A 25,940-nucleotide genomic window follows, 5' to 3' on the forward strand; every position below is an offset into this window, starting at 1 on the left:
CTCTCCGTAGCAGTCTTGCCTAGTGAGATTTGGAGAAGCCAGAGAACCCTGCCCTGAGACACTCTGCCTGGGCGTCACCTCTCTGTCAGCTACCAGCTCTTTACAGTGGTGGTGAATGAATTCACCTAATACAACTTCTCCAATGGCAACCTCTGTCAGTGCCCCAAGGTCTCATGACCCTCACTATTCAGGTTCTTTTTGAACATATTTAGTTCACTGTTCCCTCCCTTGGCTTTCTAATACTAGCCCTGGTTGCCTTGGGATCTGACAGCTGCAGCATTGGGAGTGAGTTATGGAGGGACAAAAACTCTTACTCCTGCTGTACATTGCTGATGTATTTAGTCAAGGCTACAGAACTTAACTGCAGATGAGCTGGCTATTCAGAGACAGCAGATGCATCATATTTTTGTATGGTTCGTGCCTTGTTCGTGCCTATGTTCGTGCTGCTGCCAGGTACCTCTGTGCAGATAGACTTTTCCAGGGTTGAGAAAGAAGCCAAATTCTTTCTGTGGCACTGCTTGTTTGTGATGTCATTCTGAAAGAACTCTTCACTTAAGGATTTCCTGTATTTACAGACGTTGGGCTCCCTGGCTCTTGACCCAAATTGAGAATTAGCCACATCAGTAGCTGAAGAGACAGCAGTTAGTGCCCAGCAAAGGTGTCCCTGTCTCCTGGTACAGTTACTAGGAGGCTTTTCTCTTAAACCTTAATTTTTTGAAAAACTTGCTTTTCTTTATTCAGTTCACATCGCAACAGAATACCAGTGCCTCCGAAGTTCTCACAATACTAAAGGTAGCTATTAAATACACAGAGTAGCTAGGAATGAAAATAATAAAATATATGTTTGCTAATCAAGAGAGATGTTTGATGATTCAGAGAGGAAACATATATAATCACTTTATTTTTAAAACGTTTTCATGAAGTACATTCACTTAATATAGGTAAACATACAAGTTAATGAAAAAAAAATATTTTTATTCCGTATTGTGGGCAGTTGCCCTTCCCCTATTACGCTTTAGTTAACGGTTTTCAACTTTGACTGTTCATTAGAATCAACTGGCGAGCTTTTAAAAATTCCATTAATTGGGACACCTAGGTAGCTCAGTAGGTTAAATGTCTGACTTTGGCTCAGGTCATGATCTCGTGGTTTACAAGTTCGAGCTCCATGTCGGGCTCTGTGCTGACAGCTCAGAGCCTGGAGCCTGCTTCAGATTCTCTGTCTCCCTGTCTCTACCTCTCCCCTGCTCATGCTCTGTCTCTGTCTCTCAATAATAAATGTTAAATTAAAAAAAACCCTCCCATTAATTACAACTTGTCTGGAGTATATCTGTCCTAATTGGGTATTTCTGATTTAAACACACACACACACACACACACACACACACACACACACAGGGGCGCCTGGGCGGCTCAGTTGGTTAAGCATCCAACTCTTGATTTCGACTCAGGTCATGATCTCATGGTCATGAGATCCAGCCCCGCATGAGTGCTGGATGTAGAGTCTGCTTAAGATTCTCTCTCTCTCTGCCCCTCTCCCGCTCATGTGCGCTTGTGCACGCACGCCTTCTCTCTCTCTTTAAAAAAAACAACAACAAAATACACACACCCCAGCCCACTTAGGGTAGCTTTAGAAAACGAGATTTAGGGGTGCCTGGGTGGCTTAGTCAGTTAAGCATTCGACTCTTGATTTCGACTCTGGTCAAGATTTCACGGTTTGAGTTCAAGTCCTGCATAAGGCTCTGCACTGACAGCACAGAGCCTGTTTAGGATTTCTCTTCCTCTCTCTCTGCCCCTATTCTCTGCTCTCTAGCTCTCTCTGAAAATAAATAAACATTTAAAAAAAAAAAAGGGAGATTTATTGTAAAAATTCAGGAATTTGTATATTAGAAGCTGCAGGAGTGAAGAAGTATAGTCGGGTCTCATGAGTAACTGGTACTCAGAGACCTCAGAACCAAGGATCTTTTGTCTCTGGGCCTTTCTTTTCTGTGTCTATGGCTTTTTCTCTGTATTTTTGTCTCTAGGCCTCTCTCTGCCTCTCCCTTCCTTTGGGTCCATGCGGCAACCCTTCTGTTCCACCTCCCTCACCCCCTTGTATAATGGGCTGTACCGTATTGTGCTCCCTTCCCTCTGTCTCCTTATGACAGGTGTGTGGGTTTGTGAGGAGTGTGTGTTCTCTACCTTACAACTTAGCCAAGTCTTCATTACTCTGTGTCTTTGTTTGTGCAGTCATCCAGTCATCCACATCTAACTGTCTTAGTCTTTGGGGCTGTGTACGTTCTCTGTGTCTGATTTACTGCCAATATCTGTGAGTGTGTCTCTTTCACTTGGTCTAGGTGGTTTTCTAAGAGGTTATCTGTTGTGTGCTCTTGCTTCTCTGTAGCCTCTGCACATGTTCTGCTTGTTCATCCGAGTATAAAGCCCCAAATTGGTTTCTCTAGTCCTCAGAGGCTTCAGGGAATCACCAGCTCTTAACGTGGTTGTGCCTTCATTTGAGTTTGTTTTTAAAACTTCATTGTGAAATAATTTAGATTTATGGAAGTGTTGTAAAGATAGTACACTTTTTTATACCCTTCATCTAATTTCCCTTAATGTTGACCTCTCAAGTAACTAAGGTTACTCTTTCTGAGTTCGAATCAGATTTCTATATTTAGCTCCATCCCTGGAGGGCAGGGTGAGGACTGATCAGGCTACTAAGCCCTGTCTTTCTGCTCAGGCTCTGGTGAAGAAGAGGGTGACTGGAGCAGGAGGTAACAAAACCCTTCAGTATGTCTACTGTAATATCAGTTTACAGTGAAGTTTATCTTGAGTATTTTTTTCTGCATTTCCTGCAGATGGGAACAGTTTGGGAATCTGATTATAAATTCATGAAAACAAGTTCTATTAAAGATTTCATTTAATTACTAGTTAAAGCAGTTTTGCATTAAAGGGCTTTAGCATTTTGGGAGATGTTCACCTGAATCAGAAAAAATTGATTGCTTTTACGTTTAAGGAAATTATGAGTGTGTATATAGTAATATACTTCCTTAATTTTTGTTTTTCTACCAAGTCTTATTTTTAAAAAAAAAAGTAGAAAAATAAAGATTGATTTTTTTTTTCCTGTATAAAAATGTGCATGGCTATAAATGCTCTAAACTTGTTTAAAGCTTTAAAAATAATTCCTTTATAATATCAATAGAATTTCAAGAAATTCTGAGCTTCCGTTTACATTTCTTGGTATCAAATACTTTCATTTTTTTATTGCCATACATTTGAAAGATGAAAGTTGCTTCATTTGATTCTAATGTTCTTGGAAGATGTTCTTATTTCCCCATAATTGTTTCATCATTCTTAAGGGATTGCTGTCAGCATGATGCTTTATTTTATAGTCAGTGTAGTATTCCATGTTGCCTATAAAAGGTGTATAACTTATCTGCATGATTTGAAACAACCAAAATTTTAATGGGTTTTATGTGACCATGGTATTTCTATTATGCATAGAATAGTCAGTATTTCCATAACTCTTATTCTCTCTTTTTTTTTTTATTAGGCATGATATATTCAGCATTATTCTGTAGTAGCCTATCAGCCATCAACTACTGGTATAAAGCTACTTTTCAAATGAATTAGGCAAATTATTTTGGAGATTTTGAAAATTCTAGTAACCTAGTATTGAAATTGCACTGTACCTTCATGTGACTTACCTTAACCTTCTTGCTTTAGCTCAGCAGATATCTCAATAACATTAAGGAACAGAGGAGATGATGCCTATAGAGCAAACGTGTACGGTAACTCTATAGTTGTGCAACAACACATCAGCATGGATGGAAGTCGATCTTATAAACTAAAAAGTGAAACAGGTTTGTTATGAATGTCTTTTCATTTCATATAAAATATTAGTAAATGTTCAGTTAAACAGTGAAGTGATTGCTCAGGTATTCATCAAAAGGGCATTTCTTCCTAATTTCTTGAAACCTTTCTCATGTCAGATCATGGGTTGGTTGCATGTATGTGTACATGCACATGTTTATGTACGTACATATATACACAGAGTTGTTTCATCCCAGGACATTGGACAGCAGAACCATGATTATCAGAGTTTGGGTCCACTTGAAACAGGCTGTGCCATTTCGTCCTCACCCGCAGACCTCCTTTCACCCCTGTAGTTGCTAGCACATGTGGAAAGATGTGGTTTGCAAAAGGTGGGGAAAAGGTTCGCAAAAGGAATAGGAGGCAAAGAGGTAGGTGAGAAGGAAGAGCAAGCATTTAGCTAATGGGAAGAAGAGAAGCACCGTCATGGTGTCCGTGCTTCTTCCTCTGTGTGCTTGGGTCATGATTACCGTAGTGGCCGGCTCTCTTAGATGCGTGCGTATTCTTGATGACATCACAAAAATAGTAATGCTTATATTGGTAAATAATTGCTTCATTTTTCTCTGTATTTTTGCCCTAAAAACAGTCTGGTCATTTGTATGTGTTTCTCTTAACCAGGCACCGTGGTTTCTACTAGAAAAGAAGAGCTGATTGCAATTCTTGATCATTTTAACATACAGGTAATTGCTAAATCTGCATTCCTGATTGATGCACTTTTTCATAAGCTGTCATTTGCAATGTCGAAAGAATTCAGATGGGCTCATATGAGTAAATTGACCACAGGAGGAACATATACAACTATTGTTAGCGACATTGCTTAAAATTTGCGAATTCAGCGGGAGTTTTCAATGCCTAATATCACATTCGTATTTTGACAGAGCAGTCAAGAACATGTAGTCTGCACCAGTATGGGATAGAACTGATGTTCATAAAAGCTATACAGTTTCTTTGCTTTCTGTTGCCCTAGGCTCCCTAAGCTCAGTTGCTAAGTCATTATAGAAAGGAAATTTATTCCAAAAAAATAAAGCGTTTCTTTTTGTACTTTGGAGTTCTTGATCATAACTGCAGGAGGTGTGTCAAGTCCTTTCTGCTAAGATAACTTTGAGTAATTAGAAATAGAGCATGTAGTCTTATGATGTGAGCACTGGAATTGTCCTAGGCGGTCATCTGATTCACCTATATTTTGTAGGTGAGGAAGGAGCTAGAAAAAGTAAATGTACACCTACAGTCGTCTAGGCATGCTTGCTGGTAGAGCCTGGATTGGGATCCAGGCATCCCTGCTACATTCTGATGTACTACCCTGCCTTATTCCGGGACGAAGAACACCAAGACTAGTCACCAAGGGAAAAGAACAATTACAAGTCTAGGTATCTTTGCCAGTTTGGTTCAGAACAAAGCTATCCAGAAAAACTTTCTGTGATGGTAGAAATATTCTGTATTATGCTATTCAGTGGGGTAGCCACTGGCATCTTGCTCTTGAGCACCTGAAATGTGCGACTGAGAAATTGAGTGTTTGATTTTATTTAATTTACTTAAGTGTAAAAAGCTCCATGTGGGTAGTGGCTTCCATGTCAGGCAACAGAAATTTAGAAAAATACTTATTAAAATCTGAAGAAAAGCAGACACATCAAATAAATTTGAGGCTAGAATGCAGGACAATTTTAAAGCAAAATCAGGAAAACCAAACGTATATGGAATCATAGATGTTTGGGAGGATCTTGGAGGGCATCCAGTAGATTTCTCGCACTCCGTACTTACCTGTGTGGAATCCTTCACTCTTCAGCAACTACTTCTAAGTGGATTGTGACGGAGGAATCACTTCTGCCTGAAGCTTCTGATTCCTTCTGTGGACAACTCTATTTATCAGAAAGAAAAATTATGGGAAAGTTGAATTAAGCCTGTTCTTTAAGTTCCCGCTTCCTTGGGGAATGTAAAAACATGTTTATTTCTTTTGAAATATGTAAAGATTGTTACAACTCTTCTAGTCCTCTTCTAGTATGATGCAGTTGCTAAAGGTTCATTTATCAAAATATAGAAGGTCTAGAGCTGCACTTAACCTGTATAATAACCATAGCTACGTGCGGGTATTAAGCACTTGAAATGTAGGTAGTCCAAATTGTGATGTACTATAGTGTGAGATACATATGACATTTTGAAGAGTTACTGCAAAGGAATAATTCAATTTTTATATAGGTTATATGTTAATTGATATTTTAGACTAGAAATATATTAAAATTGATTTTCCCTGTTTATTAATATCGCCACTAGCAAATTTAAAATTATCTGTGTGATTTGCATTATGTATCTATTAGACATTGGTGGCCTAGAATAACCAAGTGGGAGAATATTTAATGTCTTTAAGTACCTGATTATTTTGTCCCCTGTGCCTATTCTTCTTATCCTTTCTCTGAAGTTTACCTGTTTGTGCTTGCCTTTTGTTTGTTCTAGAGTCTCGACAGGTAAAGCTACAAGGTTCTTACATAATCCCTAGAGTAGGGTAGGAACTAGGAATCCCATTTCAAAAACAATCAAAAAGTTGTAGACAAAAGAATGTAAGTTTTGGGGCGCCTGGGTGGCGCAGTCGGTTAAGCGTCCGACTTCAGCCAGGTCACGATCTCGCGGTCCGTGAGTTTGAGCCCCGCATCGGGCTCTGGGCTGATGGCTTGGAGCCTGGAGCATATTTCCAATTCTGTGTCTCCCTCTCTCTCTGCCCCTCCCCCGTTCATGCTCTGTCTCTCTCTGTCCCAAAAATAAATAAACGTTGAAAAAAAAAAAAAGAATGTAAGTTTTGGTGAAGTTAACTGATTCAAAGTTGGTTAAAATGTCTTGTCATTAAATAAAGACTAGCACAGGGGCGCCTGGGTGGCGCAGTCGGTTAAGCGTCCGACTTCAGCCAGGTCACGATCTCGCCGTCCGTGAGTTCGAGCCCCGCGTCAGGCTCTGGGCTGATGGCTCAGAGCCTGGAGCCTGTTTCCGATTCTGTGTCTCCCTCTCTCTCTGCCCCTCCCCCGTTCATGCTCTGTCTCTCTCTGTCCCAAAAATAAATAAACGTTGAAAAAAAAAATTTAAAAAAAAAAATAAATAAAGACTAGCACATTAGGTCTTGTTTTTAAGAAGTCAAATGGAATGTGAAATGAAGATATAGGGCAAGCTTTGTAAAAAATATGTGGCAGTCTGTGTGGCCTACCTATACAATAGTAGTGATAAAAATAATAAAAAGTGGCATGTAGAAGTTTGTTTTTTGTTTTTTTTAATTTGAGAGAGAGAGAAAGTGGAGAAAGGGCAGAAGGAGAGAGAGAATCTTAAGCAGGCTTCATGCCCTGTGTGGAGCCCAATGCGGGGCTCAATCTCACCACCCTGAGATCATGACTTTGGCTGAAATCAAGAGTCAGACACTTAACCAACTGAGCCACCCAGGCACCCCTGTAGAGGTTTCTTTATAACTGCATAAATGGTTTTGTTATCTTAGAAGACCCCAAATTTTACAGATGGTAAAATGAAGGAGTTTAAAATTTTTTTCATTTATACTGGTCCTACATATTCCATAACTTTAAAACTGTATTATTTTCTAGTATGTAAATTATTTTCTTATTAATGCCAAAGACATAAATGAGTAATGACCTTGAATTTTTCTGAAGCAAGTTATATGTTTTGTAAACTTTTTCACCTGTACTTTGATGAGTTACTGTACTTTACTGTTACTTTAACCGTACTTTAACTTGCTAGTTACAGATAGTTTAATTCAAGCAATAGCTTATTTTAAATGACTCCTCCTCCAAAAGGTAGAAATAACTCCAGCATTTTGATTCATTTTATAATATCTTCATGAAGAAATAACAAATCTGAAAGAAAAATAATCACTACTTGTCATCATAATTCCTATTAGAAATAACCAAGGTGGGAGCTGCCTGGGTGGCTCAGTCGGTTAAGCAGACAGCTCTTCATTTTGGCTCAGATCATGATCTCACTGTTTGTGAGATTGAGCCCTGCGTCAGGTTCTGTATTATACTTGAGATTCTCTTGCTACTTGGGATTCTCTCTCTCTCCTCTCTCCCTGCCTCTCCCACTGTGTTCTTGCTCTCTCTCTCTCTCAAAATAAACATCAAGAAATAACAAAGTTGGACCTTTTGTATTTAGTTGGAGAAACTAACTTGCCCAGGGCAACATAGGGGGTGAGAGACAAGAACCCAAGTCAGCTGAGAGCTTTATTCACTGTTGTCTGATTGTTAACCAGTAGCATAGGAGTGATATTCTATAAAACAGGTGAAAGAAGTAACAACATTCTAATAAAAATACTTCTTCAGAGATTTCTTGTGTCCTCATATAGTGGCAGAATAATTTTGACTATGCTATTTATTTTAGTATCATGAAATATTGAAATATTTTCCCTACATTAATAACTAACATTTTTTCTTTGTGTATTTACCCTAATAGCCTAACCTTAGCCTTCTTGATGATGCCATGGGTGAATTGTATTCTGTATTTCAGTCGGTTTATCTTAAGTCGTTAAAATGAAATAATCAGAAATAATCTTTCTTATTTATTTCAGGTGGATAATCCGGTTTCTGTTTTAACACAAGAGATGAGCAAGCAGTTCTTGCAGTCTAAAAATGAGGGAGACAAATACAAAGTAAGGAACACCAAAGTAAATATGAATTTATCAAAAAAGAATATATTTCTAGATTAAGCATATATACTGAATATAACTTTTGCTCATGTTATAAATACTGAGTTTTTAAAAAATATTTATTCTGAGAGAGAAAGAGAATGATCAGGGGTGGGGGAGAGAGAGAGAGAAAGAGAGAGAGGGAGAGAGAATCCCAAGGAGGCCTAGCACTGTCAGTGCAGAGCCTGGTGCAGAGCTCGAACCCAAGAGCCGTGAGATCATGGCCTGAGAGGAAATCCAGAGTCAGAAGCTTAACCAACTGAGCCACCTAGGGGTCCCTTGAGTTGTTTTTGTTTTTTTTTTTAAAGCCATTGATTTACAGTAATAGTGTAGGGCTAATTTAGGAAAGTTCTAAGTAGGTATGATAGAAATGTAATTTTCATGGTAAATTCTTGCTTTCACTCTTTGGCTCTGAATTCTGAGAGAGAACGGATTATTCTAAAATTAATCTTTAAGAAAATTAAAAGGAATGATTGGTCATGCATAACAACCTTTAAACCTTAAATTATAAAGCTAGCAAAGTATTTGACTTCTACTAAAACTTATGCTGTAACTTTTGAATGGATTTCACTATTTCCTTTTCTAAAAATTTAAGATGTGTAAAGATCAAGGATATGGATGTTTTCTCTTTTTTTCATACTTGCTTAAAGAATGAAAGAATAAGTGAACGTGAGTTTTTAAGATGGTATTATTATCACACCAAAAGTGTTTTCTTACATAGGCTTTTAAGAGTTCTTTCAAGTAAATGTGTAGATGTGAACAGAGTAAGTGAAATAAATTTGAGGTCTGAAAACATGTTCTTTTGTGTATATGTTTACTTGCTCAAGATTGTTTTTAGTGTCTTTTTACATAATTAGTCCACAATTTTTTTTTTTACAGTTCATGGAAGTTTACAGACTCCTAATTGTGTTTTCCTTATTGATACAGTTCTTTATGAAAGCAACCCAACTTGAGCAGATGAAGGAAGATTATTCGTACATTATGGAAACAAAAGAAAGAACAAAGGAGCAGATAAATCAAGGAGAAGAGGTTTGTAAACACTTGATGCAAATATTTTTGAGGTCAAATTGCTATAGTACCTATAAGATAAATGGTACTGTAAAATTATATACTTATATATAAATACGTAGCTATAGAAAACTAATAGCACTTTCATGGTACTCTATGAAATATATGAAGGGTGGTTTTTATATTCAAGGTATTTTATTAGCCTTTACTTTGTTATGTAATAATGGGCATGTACACATTTTCCTCTGTTAAGTTATAAACTAGAGGACAGGGCAATATTTTACATACTTATGCCTGGATATATGACTTACTGGTTCTACAATAAGGTATCACTAATTCTCACTATAAGTTGTTTGAAAACTGTAGTATTTTTTATGATGGCAAAAGAAGCACAAGCCTCAAGCTGATATTAAACGTATTAAATGCACATGTAATTATATATGGTAGATAAGTATTTCATCACACTGGTAAATTGTTAACATTCATTAAGCACTGATAGCTTGGTAGCAACTGTCACATCTGAACTTGCCAGGTTAGCAGCTGTGCATATCTGTGTGAATTTGAAATTACTCAAGCCAGCGTGACTTACTTAAATTTGTTTTTACATCTGCTGTATTTTGTTTTTGTACTGTCTTCTTCAGATTCCTGAAGATCCAACCTTCTGTCTGATAATCAGAGACCTCAAAGTCATAAGGCTTACGTTTGAGCCTTTCGTCCAGTACATTAAGTCCACCAATTTTTGTGTGATTCTGTATCTTATTCTTTTGTTAGTCAGTTTCATACAACCAGTTCAGCTTTCAGCTGTTTCTTAGCTTGTGCTTTTGACACAGAATTGTACTAATGATTGATCCAGTCACCTTTAGTTAGATGTCACACTGGCCCTTTGACTTCAAGTTTTCAGGATTGCATATGTAAAATTAGGTCTGTGATTGTATGAAAACTTAAAAAGCAAGGATGGGTATATTTATTTTTATTCCCCACATTGTCCCTTTAAACCCCAGGTATGTGGTAGTGTACAAGGAGGCACTGTAAACCACAGAATTAATATAGCACACTTTCTTGGAGTATCAGTGTTATTGGGGAAAGGAAATATTTGCATATTCAGAAAAAAGTAAAAGTATATGTTACATTTATTATTTTTAAAATAATAAGTCAGGACTTTGAAGAAATTTGTTTGCTTTAGACAGTGGGGGGGGGGGGTTAAACACCCACTGTCTCCATGGTATACTTTGTTATCAACTAGTAAAGATATTTTAATTATGAAGTTAAAGAAGCACTTCCCTATATCATGTAGCAGAGTTCCGTATGTATAATGTGCACTTAATAAGAACTTTTTTCTAATTAATTAATTAAATATTAATTAAATATCCTGTATTCTTAAACTCTGGATTTAAATAGCTAAATCTATAGGAAGAACTTTATATTCTCAAAATAAACTCCGAATTTGAATAACTAAATCTATAGGAAACAGTATGTGAAGGTTAGAAACTAGAAAGCATTCGGCCAACAAATAATAAGTTCCACTGTGTGCCTCCTGGCATTGTGCTTTGTCCGTGGCCATAAACAGCCAATATATACCAGGGCTTGAGGGCTCGTGGGGTCATAGACCTAACTACTCAGCAGGAACCAGATGGTAAATAACTGAGTATGGTGGTCACTACTAAAGGACTTATTTGTGACTGGGTTTGTGCAAAAGCACTTAATAGGGTATTAGTGCTGGGGTGTAGGGACTCGGGAAGGGTGGATTTGTTAAGGCTTATGTCTAAGATGAGAAATGAAGGATGAACAGTGCCAGGAGAGGGATGGTGAGAGGAGGGAAGCAGTCTCTAAGAAATAAAAATGATAGTGGAAGGGAGTCAGTGAAGAGGATAAAGTGGAAACAAAGATGAAAAGATGGGATGAGAAATGAAGTAATTTAGACCTCCCAAGAAGGCAGAAGCAAGTGGTCGCATCCAAAAGGTATAGATAGGGGGTATAGCTCAGGGGTAGAGCATTTGACTGCGAAAGGTATAGATAGATGGGGACTGGACTTCAGTGTAATGAAGCCCCCTCCTCTTCAGTGTAAGGAAGCTGTGACTGCGTTAGGTTTGTAGATAAGGCTATTGGAAGTTGGAGTTTCCATCTGATGGCCACTAAATTCCCTGAGGTAGGAGGCAGGGAGAATCAGTGAGGATTAGCGCGGGGGCGTGTGTGTGAGGTGTGAAGAGAGTGATAATGGATTGAAATAATCCTGGAAATTGGGAAAGTGACTTGTAGGGACACCCTTGTAGATCTACAGCGTGAGGCCCTGGTTGAAGATGGTCAGCACCAGTGAATGGGAGAGGCCATCTATCTACCCTGGTGTACAGAATATGAAGTCTAGGAGCTACTTCAGAAGCTGTTGTAATGTCACTCTGTCTGATATTTAATGATTTCATTTACTGTTAAGCGAGAATTTAGATTTTAAAAATTGTAGCTTACTTAGCTTTTAGGAATAAATGTCTTCTACATCTTCCATTATCTTTGGAAAGGGTGCTGGGTGTACTTTGCCCAGAAGAACAGACCATTCCGTCTCTCAGATATGGTGTCAAGAGAAGCGGGAAACTGAGTTTTTGATTTGTCTGCACTTGTGAGGTCTTAAACCCTTTGTGCCTTTGATCATCATTAGAATAGTATTTGGCCATTTTTATAGTGCAGAAATTAAGAAAATAGTTGTACCTCATCCAAGCATATCAAAGAACCAAAAGTATTTTTATTTTCATCTTAAAAGAAGACATTTCTTTGCATATCTTTTTTAATACCATTAAGGCAGTACACTTAAAAGAAATACATTTGTAAAATGTGTCTTTCTAATATCAGTAAGAAATATTTCCTTTTTTTCTTTTTTAAGCGACTTATTGAACTAAAACGTCAGTGTTTGGAAAAAGAAGAACGTTTTCAAAGTATTGCTGGCTTAAGTACAATGAAGACTAATTTAGAATATTTGAAACATGAAATGGCTTGGGCAGTGGTAATTTTTACTTAATTACTTATTCACTTATACTTTTAATATGCAGAATATGTTTGGTTACAGTTAGTCTTCTACATGATTTACTGTGTAATGTCTTTGTAGGTCAATGAAATTGAAAAGCAATTGAATGCTATCAGAGATAATATCAAAATCGGAGAAGATCGTGCTGCTAGACTTGACAGGAAGATGGAAGAACAGCAGGTAATTGTAGTTTTTCTAATACATATTTGGTAGTTTAATCATACAAGATTACTCATATTAGACTATTTTAAAAGACTTAACAAAAGTAGAAGTGTCAACCTATATATCTGTCTGTGTGTGAATTTATTACCTAATTTATTAGGTGAATCTGACCTAAACTTTTGTTCAAGGACTATTGTGGCAACTCTCTTTTTTAAAAGAGTGTTTTATTTGGACATGATCAGCCAGTTGAGCCCAGTGATGTCGCACTCTGAGCTCATGCTTGCAGACAATGGTACTTTGTTACCAACTAGAGATGCTACAGCCTGAAGCTTTTACTCTGGGTTCATTAGCAGTGGCAACATAAGAAGTCTTGAGGTGCTAGGATAATAGTGAATTAGAATAGCATTAAAGTTAAGTATCATGAAGTGTAACAATTCAAAACTGAACACAATACCCAGAGACTGCTACCATAACTTACAGGGAACTGAAGTTTAGAGCCCAGAACCATCAGAGGATTCCATGTAGGTAGAACACATGTGGGACAGGTTGTTAGGTCTATGAAGTTAATTTCAAGCCGAGCTCTAAGAGCCCAGGTGGAAACTATGCTATTTATGTAAGATTCAAGAAAAACCACAAGTCTTCCACTTGGGCCTAGAAGTAGAAGTTGGTTGAATGGTAAATAAAAGCAGTAATTCTCTGTTGGGGGTGTGCATGTAGACCTTTTTACCATATAGCAGATCCACTCTTTATACTTGTCTTTTCGTTCTTTTTTTTTTTAACAGCTTTATTAAGATATAATTTATATACCATACAATTCACACATTAAAAATTTACACTTGAGTGGTTTCTTAGTATTTTCCCAAGGGTATGTAGCCAGCAGTGCAGAATTCCTCACACTGTCATGCCAGAAGTAGAAGTCCTAGCCTTTTCTTTTTTATAGAAGCCCCATCTGCTCAGTGTGGCTGGCCTAACCTCATAGTATTTTGTTCTACTTACGAATTTTTGGCCCCCAAGCTTAGTTTGTAGTATAGGACGTAATATCCCCCACCTTGCTTTTTCCTGTCTCTCCTCCAAGTATGCAGATATGTTTTTCCGTTTTAAGAATTTTGACATTAATCCATCAAAACAGAGATAAATATGTAACAATAACAGAAATAAGCTGAATTTCGTACTCCCTCTTCAGGTAGTAAATGGAAGTTCAACCCACCTACTTTTCTTACCTTGGATTTTCATTTCTGCGAGAATATCCTAGAATTGTTTATTTTACCAGATTTTCCTCATCCTCACTTCTTAGCTTATCATAGTGGAGGACTTTAGGTTACTTTTCTCTTTAGATAATCTCCAATCTGAAAATGGAATCCAAGGGTGCCTGGCTGGTTCAGTAGGTAGAGCATGTAACTCTTGATCTCGGGGTTGCAAGTTTGAGCCCCACATTGGGTGTAGAGATTACTTCAAAATAAAATCTTTAAAGAAATAAAAGTAAAAATAATAAAATAAAAATGGAATCTAGTCTGAGTAATAGATGTTCACCTTTTTTCAAATGGGAAAAGGAGGATCTTGAGGCTTCATTATACTTCAGTTCTATAGGCGTTTGTCCCACTTAAGCATTTGGGCACTTTCTGGAGGGTAAGAACAATCTTATTTTATAATTGTATCCTTCCCACCATGTCTTACACAAAACCTCTTGTGTAGTGTATGCATGGTCATAGATTATAGAATAACTATTGAATGGGAGGATTGCAAAGAAATAGTGTCTACTATACTATCTGGCTCTTGCTGGAAAAAGTTTGCTGATCCCTGATCTAATAGTTCTCTTATTTGTCCCTTCTAATCCATTCCTTTTGTCAGTGCCCTGCTTTGGTTTCTCATTCCTTTTTGCTTTGGAATATTAACTCCTTACTGATGTTGTTTCCTGTAATTTTCCCTTCACCCTGCATGTGCTTTCAAAGTGATCTAACATACAGATTTGGTTAATGTCCTCTCTCCCTGTTGTCTGGAGGGTTAAGTTGTAAGCTGATCGTTAGGAATTCACACTCTTTGACTGTTCAGGCTCAGCTCTCACCACTACGTTCTTAGTTTAAATATTTTCATTTCCCAAAGTAGGACTAGTGCGTTTCTACATGCTTTTCCATCTGCCTCTAACACCTTTCCCCAACTTTTCTCCAGGGACATTTTGATTAATGTTTCAAGTCTCAGCTCAAATGCTACTTCTGCTTTGAAGGCATTCTTGACTTTTTCTGGCAGACCTCTAGGTTCTTTCTCTTGTGCTTCCACAGTTCTAAATAGATATAGCCTACTTAAGCTTTATTGCGCCCAAACTGTATGATCAATTTCCATGTCTGTTCTCTGATAAATTGTGCCTCTCTCCCATTTATGTGTTACCTGAAGACCATTGTTACTGTATCTTTGAATCCCCAGAAGATAGCACTTTTGTTGGATAAAGAAATGTGGAAATAAAATTATATTTTAGAGGACACCTGGGTGGCTCAGTTGGTTGAGGATCCAACTCTTGCTTTTGACTCTGATTGTGGGATCAAGCCCCGTGTCAAGTTCCATGCTGAGCATTAGATCTCTCTGTCTTCCTCTGACCCTCTCCTCCTCTCACACGCTCTCTCTCTCTCTCTCTCTCTCTCAAATAAAAAAATTATATTCTAGTATTTTATATAATTATGTTTGCTTACCTGATGTCTTGAGATTATTTAGTCAGAGTGAAACCAAGTTTATTATTGGATGTGAACTATATATAACTTAAAATTTTTTTCTGTTTATTGAAGAAAATTAAAATACACTCCAAAATGTTATTTTCTTAAAGGTTAGACTTAATGAGGCAGAAAAAAAATACAAAGATATTCAAGATAAACTAGAAAAGATTAGTCAAGAGACAAATGCACGGGCACCAGAATGTATGGCACTGAAAACAGATGTTACTGCTAAGAAAAGGACCTATAACGAAGCTGAGGTGAGAGAAATTTTCCAGCCTGAAATATTAAATACTATGTATCAAATACAAATACTATTCACTTACTTTTAAAAGGAGGGGTTTTATAATTAAGTAAGATCTGTGTTGCTTACAGATTTTAAAAAATGTAAGTTTCATGTGGCCATTTATGTACTTTGTTTTAAAAATATATTTCTGCATATAGTTAGCCTCTGATTTGAAGATTTGGCAAAAGTGGATTTGAATAGGATATATATATTTATTTTATCAAAGTATGTCTTATTTTTTGTTAGGTTTTATATAACCGTTCTCTAAATGAGTATAGAGCATTAATGAAAGATGATGAACAGCTTTGCAAAAGAATTGAAGAACTAAAGAAAAGGTAAGATGGTTACTTTGCATTGTGCATGATTACCTCATTTTATACAACAGTGCCCTCAGTGAAATGGAGTATCAGATTTTCCGTACTATTTCTAAAGGAATTTTATTACATTGCTTTGTGGTTTTCTAAACATTCAAGTTTTCATATAACATTTTCTATTTTGGATTATTTACTGTTAGTACCGATCAATCTTTGGAACCTGAACGATTGGAAAGGCAAAAAAAATATCTTGGTTAAAAGAGAGAGTAAAGGCCTTGCAGGATCAGGAAAGTTCAATCAATCAAGAGATTGAACAGTTTCAGCAAGCCATAGAAAAGGACAAAGAAGAACGGGTGAGAATTAAGTAAGTTTCAATATCCTTAGGATGATTATTTTTAATCACTTGAAAATCATGTAGTTTGGTGTTTGTGAAGACAGAAAACATGTTTCATTGTTGGTTCATGTACTGAATAAGGTGTGTGTGTGTGTGTGTGTGTGTGTGTGTGTGTGTGTGAGAGAGAGAAGTTTTGATGACTTGTGATGATTTTTCTCCAGTAACACGTCATTTTCAAATAAATCTGCCTTTAGTCTTTTGGGTAGCTGGGTCATTCACTGGTAGGCAGGTGTTAGGGGGGAAAGGCTGGATATTCCTGTATAATTGTAGCACATATTTATTCTGGTTTTTTGCTTTTATTTTGTAGGCGAGAAGAACTAGATGTGAAGCATACACTGAGCTATAATCAGAGGCAACTGAAAGAACTGAAAGATAGTAAAACCGATCGACTGAAAAGATTTGGGCCTCATGTGCCAGCTCTTCTTGAAGCAATAGATGATGCCTATAGGCGTGGGCGTTTTACCTGTAAACCCATAGGCCCTTTAGGTATTTGTCACCATTTGGTCAGGACACAAGGAACATTAGAAATAAGGTTTTATTTTCAGGAAAGGTTCTCTTGAATCTAGTTTTTTTTTTTTTTTTTTTTTTTTTAATTTTTTTTTTCAACGTTTTTATTTATTTTTGGGACAGAGAGAGACAGAACGGGGGAGGGGCAGAGAGAGAGGGGGACACAGAATCGGAAGCAGGCTCCAGGCTCCGAGCCATCAGCCCAGAGCCTGACGCGGGGCTCGAACTCATGGACCACGAGATCGTGACCTGGCTGAAGTCGGACGCTTAACCGACTGCGCCACCCAGGCACCCCTCTTGAATCTAGTTTTAAAAGTGTTATCAAAGGGCTATGTAATTGTATGTGGATTTTAATTGTATATATTTTAAGAAATAATAACAAAAATCTTTATAATTTTCCTTTTGTATCTTTAAAGCATAAAATAGCCAAAAGCAAGATAACTTAGGAAAAGTAACTATAGAGTTGAATAATCTGATTCAGATTTTTTTCCTGAATGAATGAATAAATGAGTTAACTAATTTGAATATAATTGATTAGTTGGAAAATCCAGTGACATCAAGATAGAAGAATTCTCACCACCTGAGTTTTGTGTAACTTTTATACAATGATTTATCTTTTCTTAGTTTCTATTTAGGATTGTTTCTAAGTCCTTTTTCAACTGGAAAACCTGGGTTTATTTCATTATCCCCATATATACAGAAGATTAAAAATATATACATGTCTTTTGAATTCTCCTGAGAAGTTATCTCTAATTCTGTAATATCATTAGGGGAAAATGATGCTGTAAAGATAAATGTATATATTTTATTACTAAATATATTTACTATGGAAATGTGGCATTACATACTATATTATGGTGATGTCTCTTCATGTAAATGATATGTACCTCTGTACCAGGATCTGTTTCAATGGATGAGGCATTTCTTCTCTGTTTTTAAATCCCAATGTTAATCAGTTTTACAGAAAATAATAAAGGATCTGTATGTAAACCTTTTGGTTTGATATTCAAAATGCCATTCAGAGGCTGGAATAGTATCTGATTACATAGAAAGGCCTCTGCTGATTTACATTGGAATGAGTGGAACAGTTCTTTTCATAGGATTTGATGAGTTGTCTTTCCAGTGTATCCAACGGATAAGTGGGGATTTCCCATTTAGTTAAGAAAAGATCTGTAATGTCATCTATACTTTATATGAAAATATTTTGAGGTCAATTATAAACTGTTATAAAAAGATAGTTACATTAATATTTCAAAGTAAGGATTTATGGGCCTTTTAATAATTTTCTCACTTTTAGGAGCTTGCATTCATCTTCGGGACCCTGAGCTTGCTTTGGCTATCGAATCTTGCTTAAAGGGACTTCTGCAAGCCTATTGTTGCCATAACCATGCTGATGAAAGAGTCCTTCAGGCACTGATGGAAAAGTTTTATTCACGAGGGACCTCACGGCCACAGATAATAGTTTCTGAGTTTCGGAATGAGATGTACGATGTAAGACACAGGTAAAGTATCACTAGTTAAGTGCCATTTCTGGAATTGCTTAATCGTGTCCAAGATCAGAAAGAATTAAAAAAATTTTATGTTAACCAAATATGTAGTACTGACTTAATGAAATTTCATCAAGCCGCTTCTTTAATTTCAGCCTAGGCACTGGAGATGCATAGGTAAATAAGACCTGCTCCCTGGCCTTGAGCTCCTTACACGAGGTGTGTTGTGGGAGCCAGAACAGGGAGAGAGATGCAGTGTGGCATAGAACCAATGCTGAGGGAAGTGATACAGACCTAGGCAAATTAAGGGGTATGTGGGGGGTGTACTAACAAAGAGCTTTGACACTCATTACTCAACGGTTCAACTCTCAAGGTGCTTTGCAGATCCCTTAAAGAACCATAGTTGTTTTCTTTGATGACCTTAATAAACCTCAAGGGCCCAGTACCCAAACTGGCCTCTTTGATAACTGCTGACTAGCTACTCACTTTACTTTTAAATATAATACATATTTTCTAATTTAATCTTCAGCTTTGATAAAATTAGATCACAAAATGCAGATGTAGTTCAGATGAGAAAGTAATTACACGTTAGATGTTAGTAGCTAGATTAGGGAAGAAATTCAAGAAAAGAGGACAAATGATTAGTCTCCTGAACTGATGAGTTTGTCTAGTGACAGACAAGGGTTAATTGCTTTGTGGGCAAATAGAATTCTATGTGCAAAACGTATGGTGGCACGGCATCATAAATTATTCTGCAAAAAAATAGCGTGTGCATTATGGATAGTAAGGGACAGATTAAAAGTGTTATTTAGGACAAAATCAATAAACCCTGTCACTTGAATGTAAGAAAACAAAAGAATTGAGGATGTCTTCCAGGTCTCTGGCTGGAGTGAGTGCCTAGCAGGTGTGTGGTTCAGGAGAAGTACAAGGAAAAAGTGGATTTGTCAAAAGAGGATAAGTCCTGTTTTGGAACTGTCCATTTTGAGCTTTTAGGCTAGGTATAAGGATTTGGGAGTTGGAAGTGAAGTGTTTTCTCAATCTGCAGAAAAATTTGACCCTACATTAGTTTCTAGCTTTGATTCCTGATTTCTAAGACCTGATAAAAGTGAAATTTCCGGTGTGCTACCAGACAGCATTGCTTATGGTAAAAAATGACCCCTGACAGGTTAGTTGCATCTGAAGCGGGACAACTCTGAGCACCTGGTCTTCCAGCATGGTGACTCATAATTGGGCGTTTCCCTGAGGGGACCTTGGAAACTGCCCCTGGGGGATTGACTTCTGTGAGGAATATCCTCTTTCACTGGCACTGTCATTTGGGGACCAGGACCTTGGGTCCTGAACTGTCGGGATGGCTCCGTGAGCTGCTGTGAGGACTGCCATGAGTAGGAAAGCCTGGTGCTGCCCTACTGGCATGCTGTGTCCCCAGAGATTCCCCAGGGATTGTGGCTCCTGGCTCCTAGCAGCATAGCACATCCTGGGAGGTGGTGCAGAGTGAGAGCTACGTTTGTGCAGCCTGAGGTCACTTCTCAGAAGTAGGTGAATCCATGTGCTGAGAATGAGGGCCTCACCAGTTGGGTAGGTTTGAGAGAGTGAGAGAGGAAGCTGAACCAAAGTCTACTCAGGATTCAGACACCTGTGGTAGCTGCAGGATTTTTTATTTTTTAGTAGGTTTGAGTAGAGAGAATGTGTACTGTTGGATTAATACTGCATTAGAATTTTTTAGAGTGGGTAGGTGTTGCAGGAGAAGAGAGAAGCAGTTGAGAGTGCTGCTGGGAAAGTAGTTCATGACTGGCCATGCGGCTTTGGCTGGAGAAGAAAGCAAGTGAGGCCTGGGAGAAAACCTGTAGGTGGGCCGCAGGAAGTTAGCAGATTTGACAGGCATGGTCAGCCAGGAAGGCTGTAGCTCGTGGTAACAGTGGGAAGTTAGAGTAATGGAGTGGCTCCAGAGTATGACAGAGTCCGTGTTTGCCTTTCAGAGTAGTTGGGTATTATGTTGAAGTTCAAGTTGGTGGGGTACTAGAGGAAGTTGGATGTTACTTTTAGGTGTTGACAGAGTATTGACAAGTTGGGTACATGTAATATTCTCTCAACTTTAGCTGCCTTACAGACGTTTTGGAGGGATGATTTTCTTGTGAAGAACTTTATCAGTATATATTGTGGTTCAAATGCTAAATTTTAAAATTGTCCATGTTATTTTAATGCAGAAAAGAACAGTGAAACACTATTGGAATATTAGAATGAATAAGGAATATTAGGCTTATATTGAGGAACCTCAACAGAGATTCCCCGGGAAAGTGCATAGCTTCCCAGGAGATACTCGGAGTAGTTTCCTTTCCTTTGCAGATGGCCTTGTTCCCTCTTTTCAGAGGAAATAGAGGATATGGAACTGCTTAGCATGCTAACCACCCACAACCTTGTCTGCGTCTGTACGTCTTCTCCCACTCAACAGAGGAGATGCTCTTTCTCTCTAAAGCTGTTTATTAATCCCCGTAGGCTCTGAATTACATGCTTTCTTCCCTGATTTGTGAACCATTTCTTTTCATTACTTCAACTCTCTCCTGAACTTTAAATGTTCCTACTCCACTGACTTCTCTCCCCTTTAAACATCTTAGGTCAGTGGTTTTCCTCCTCCATCTTAAGAGTAAACTCACTGGGGCACCAGGGTGACTCAGTCGGTTGAGTACCTGACTCTTGATCTTGGTTCAGGTCATGAACTTACAGTTCACAGAGTCAAGCCCCATGTAGGGCTCTGCACTGACAGTACTGGCTCTCTCTCCACCCCTCCCCCCTGCTCGCACACTCTTTCAAAATAAATAAATAAACTTAAAGAAAAAAATTCCTTTAAAGGGAGAGAGTAATATTATCAATCGCATGTAATTACTCTGAGGATTTAAGTGAGCTAATATTTATAATATTCTTAGAATGCCTAGCGCATAATATAAACGTTTGCTGTTTAAATAAGATAAATCTATTACAAATGTTCTCAAATGTTATCAGATATTTTCCATTGTTATCTATAGTCACACATTAAAAAGGCATATACATAAGGGGCGCCTGGGTAGCTCAGTCCTTTCAGAGTCCAATTCTTGATTACATCTCAAGTCATGATCCCAGTGTCCCGGGATGGAGCCCTGCATCATCGGGCTGTGTGCTGGGCATGGAGCCTGCTTAGGATTCTCTCTCTGCCTCTCCCTCTGCCCTTCCCCCACGCGTACACTCATGTGCTCACTCTCTTTCATCTCTCAAAAATATATATATGTATAATAGTAAAGTTTGATAAGTTGATATTTCTATATTTTTGTGTTCTAGAGCTGCTTATCATCCAGACTTTCCAACAGTCCTGACTGCTTTAGAAATAGATAATGCAGTTGTTGCAAACAGCCTGATTGACATGAGAAGCATAGAGACGGTGCTTCTGATCAAAGTAAGATAAGATGTTTGCTGTATTTTGTATTATTTTTCAGTTTCCAGAATTGAAATTGGTTATATAAATTCCTGTTCCCCTTCTGTATTCTGGAGTTATTAATATGTTTTACCATTGTGCTTTTACCTCATAGAACACTATAGAATAACATAGAACTGGGTGGTTTGTGTGTTTTCTGCCTGAGAGAACTTTTTTAACTTTTGGCTTTTCCTCAGTAAATCATTTCACAAATACATATTATTTTGGTGAATGATGCTATAATTTTGTTTTTGTTTCTTTCTTTCTTGATTGGTTGCCAGATCCGTTTTTTATTTACCTTTACAGATAAGTATGTTATTATTCTATTTTTTAAACAAATAGTCTACTTGATATTTCATGAGTTCTTTTTCTTAAAATTTTGAAAGTATCGTAAAATAAGTCAGTATTTTTCATTTATGTATGTATTTTTATGTACTTGTTGGATTAAATCACCAAACTGTGTTTCATCTATTGACATAAATTTGCTAAGAAGGAACAAGGAAATTCAAAACAGAGATCTAACCAAAATAAGCATAGTAGAGTTTGTTTTTCTCATTATTGGAAATTGAGAAGTAATGGTGTCAGTAATTTAAATGTATATATAGTATATATGTTGCAAAGTAATATTGTAATTATTTGTGGGCTTGGCTCCCTCATATTTTAGAAGGATACTTGAGGGGCGCCTGGGTGGCTCAGTCAGGTAAGCATCCCTCTCTTGGTTTCCACTCAAGTCATGATCTCGTGGTTTCGTGATTTTAAGCCCCACGTGGGGCTCGGGCTGGCAGTGAGGAGCCTGCTTAGGATTCTCTCTCTCTCCCTCTTTCTCTGCCCCTCCCCCACTCATGCTGTTCCTGTCTCTCTTAAAATAAATAAATAAACTTAAAAAAAAAAAAGAAAAGGATACTTGAAAGAAAATAATGAAGTCCTCTTGTCTGTCACTAGAGGTTGGCTAGGCCTCCATTAAGTCTAATCCCTTTTTTACTTTTCTCTAGGGCTTAAATATTTCTAGGCTTCCCCACGTAATTCAGTATACCAATCTTTTACTGTAATTTGCTGTTCACTCACATCTTTCCAGGCTGTAAAAGTCATTTAGAAAAGAAAAAGATTTGTATGAACTGATCTAAAATGAATATTCCCACATGAAAATGTACATAAAATAATTTTTAATTCTAAACGGATTAGAACTTAGTTTGTCCTAAAGCATTGTTTACAATGCACTATGGTGTTCTTTTTTTTAATTTTTTTTTAACGTTTATTTATTTTTGAGACAGAGAGAGACAGAGCATGAACGGGGGAGGGTCAGAGAGTGAGGGAGACACAGAATCTGAAACAGGCTCCAGACTCTGAGCCATCAGCACAGAGCCTGATGCGGGGCTTGAACTCAAGAACCGTGAGATCATGACCTGAGCCGAAGTCGGACGCTGAACCGACTAAGCCACCCAGGCGCCCCTCTTTTTTTTTTTTTTTTTTTTAATGTTTATTTATTTTCGAGAGATAGAGCAGGCACGTTTGAGCAGAGGAGGAGCAGAGAGAGAGGGAGACAGAATCTGAAGCAGGTTCCACCCTGTCAGCAGCACAAAGCCTGATGTGGGGTTCAAACTCACAAACTATGAGATCATGACCTAAACTGAAGTTGGTCTCCCAACTGACTGAGTCACCCAGGCACCCCTACTATGGTGTTCTAAAGACTCTCAGTAGTTTTAATTCTTTGAATCTTGAGTTGTTTTTGAAATTCTTTTTTTTAACTTTCTGGAATGATTTTATTTATGTTTAAGTAAAAATACTTGAATCTTATAATGATAGGTAGCATTTTGAAATTGTGCATCAGAAAGGCTATGGCATAATTTAAAAAATGTATTTTTCCCTCTATTTTTTTAGAGTAATTCTGTAGCTCGCGCAGTAATGCAGTCTCAAAAGCCACCCAAGAATTGTAGAGAAGCGTTTACTGCTGATGGCGATCAGGTCTTTGCAGGACGTTACTATTCATCTGAAAATACAAGACCTAAATTCCTAAGCAAAGATGTGGATTCTGAGATAAGGTTAGTGTCAATGCAAGCTTTACTGTGGTATTCTGACTGCTCCCTGTGGTATTCTGTCTGCGCCCTGCAGTGTGCTTCCTTTCATATTACTCTAGCAGCAGTTATTTCAGGGAAGGATTGTGAATATTTTCGGGCTTTGAAGATCATTTAGCTGGATGTAGAATTCTGGGTTGATGGTTGTTTCCCATCATCACTTTGACAACAGTATTTTGGACGGAGAACACAAGTGTGTTCCCTTGACCAGCTGGTCTGCACATCGTTTTCTGCCTGTCTGCATGGAGATGAGAGCTGAACCCAGAGTGTCCGTCAGCTACACCACTGTTCTGGTGTTCAGCTGTGACTCTGCTCAGTGAGCGTATAGGTGTGCTGGTTTACATTCTGGCTCAAGTTCCCTGTTAACATCTCTTACTGTATTTTGAGTTGCACTGTTCTAAAAGGATCAGTCGGCAGAATTAGAACATAAATCTAGGAAAACAGAGCATCCAGAAGAGACTAAGTGAGAAGTTGAATGACAAGCTAGTAAGTGTATTCAATGAGATGCACAAGCATGCAGAAAGGATTTTGGGTACCAAAAAGCCATGATTTTCCAAACTAATTCAGTTGATGAATTGATGGGTTTTGGAACTGAATTAGTGACCTGGAAAACCTTCAGTAGAAGAACTAAAAACTTTAAGTAAAATAAATATCTAAGAAAATTGAGTAAAAGTGAAAGTATTCTAAGTAATTTGTATATGTAGGGGAAATGAGAGTTTCGTCAAAATAGATCTCATTTTCAAATAGTATTAGTCATTTTTATGTCATGAGAGCAGCATAAAGAAAAATAGCTATAATAGATACCAGAACATTTGGTAAAACTTCTTTCTTAGCAACAGAGAAAAGTTGAATGACCAGCAACTTGGTGTCATGGCACTGAATGCACATTTTGTATTGACACCAAGTCTTTCTGACGGGATAGATGTGGGAATGTGCCAGTATAAACGTGACCTGTAAAGTGGTAAGTTTTTGTCCATTGTGCCATGACAGTTAAATCAAGCCTTCCTGATTCTTAACTAGGTAAGACTAAATGATATGGTATTCAATAGACACTAGTGTAAAATATATAAAAATACCATAGTGATGTTACTCTGTATGGCTCACACTTTTCTTTCGATAAAAATTGCCTCATGTATTTATGTCCCAAGTGTTAAAGAAAAAAAAAAAAAAGGATGACATTTTTGGAAAAGATTGTAAGTATGCCTCAGCAGCAAATTGGGATCTCTGATTCCAACAGTTTATTTATTTTATTTTATTTTTTTTGCTTTTGTGTATTCCAGTATTTTAGTAATAAAGGTTTCGAGTTGATATTTGGCTTCAATTTTTAGCTAACGGTATTTGTACTAATGTGTAGTGGACACGTCATTTGTTTTAAAAGTCAGGTGAACCGGTTTTTCAAAAATCGTTTCCCCTATTAAATAATATGGGAATCAATAAACTATTGATTGTAAATATGCCAAGTTCTGGGTATGATGTTCATTTAAATAAATCATACAGAGAAAGACAAATACTGTATGACTTCACTTACATGTGGAATCTTAAAAACAAAAACAAGCAAACAAAAGAAAACAAACTGATGCATAGATATGGAGAACAATCTGGTGGTTGAACAGTGTCTCTGCAGAGGGATGAGGGGTTGGGTGAAATAGAGGAAAGGGATTAAAAGGTACAGACTTCTAGTGGGAAAGTAAGTAAGTCATAGAGATGTAATGTATAGTATATTAATATGTTAACTTTGGTAACAGATGGCTGCTAGATTTTGTGGAGGTCACTTTATAATGTATATAAATATTAAATCACTTTGTGGTACACCTGAAACTAATGTAATATTGCATGTAAACTACACCTCAATTTACAAAAAGAGAGAGAACAGCTAATAGCTTAAAAAAGCCAAGCTTTAAAAAAAAAAAAAAAGACAGAAAGAGAATATACCAAGTTCTAATGATATTTAGATGACTTTTGTGTCATCTGTTTTGACCCAAACCAGTATATTTGCAAGTTTAAAAAAATTCATTAGTGGTTTTTAAATATAGAAAAGTATAAATTG

At 37.4% G+C, this 25,940-nt stretch overlaps 1 protein-coding gene across 1 annotated transcript in view; it reads left to right on the forward strand.

Annotated features, from left to right (window-relative positions):
• The window catches only part of SMC6 (structural maintenance of chromosomes 6), a 78,126-nt gene that overhangs the window by 14,672 nt on the left and 37,514 nt on the right, over positions 1-25,940 (forward strand). Inside the window, 14 exon segments of the mRNA XM_043604489.1 lie at positions 3,700-3,836; positions 4,465-4,526; positions 8,396-8,476; positions 9,440-9,541; positions 12,390-12,509; positions 12,612-12,710; positions 15,505-15,651; positions 15,924-16,012; positions 16,192-16,235; positions 16,238-16,355; positions 16,693-16,871; positions 18,190-18,394; positions 21,689-21,803; positions 23,700-23,860. Of these exon segments, the coding sequence (XP_043460424.1) occupies positions 3,700-3,836; positions 4,465-4,526; positions 8,396-8,476; positions 9,440-9,541; positions 12,390-12,509; positions 12,612-12,710; positions 15,505-15,651; positions 15,924-16,012; positions 16,192-16,235; positions 16,238-16,355; positions 16,693-16,871; positions 18,190-18,394; positions 21,689-21,803; positions 23,700-23,860 (1,659 nt within the window).

This window comes from Prionailurus bengalensis, chromosome A3, assembly GCF_016509475.1.
Source record: "Prionailurus bengalensis isolate Pbe53 chromosome A3, Fcat_Pben_1.1_paternal_pri, whole genome shotgun sequence".
Taxonomy (NCBI): Eukaryota; Metazoa; Chordata; class Mammalia; order Carnivora; family Felidae; genus Prionailurus; species Prionailurus bengalensis.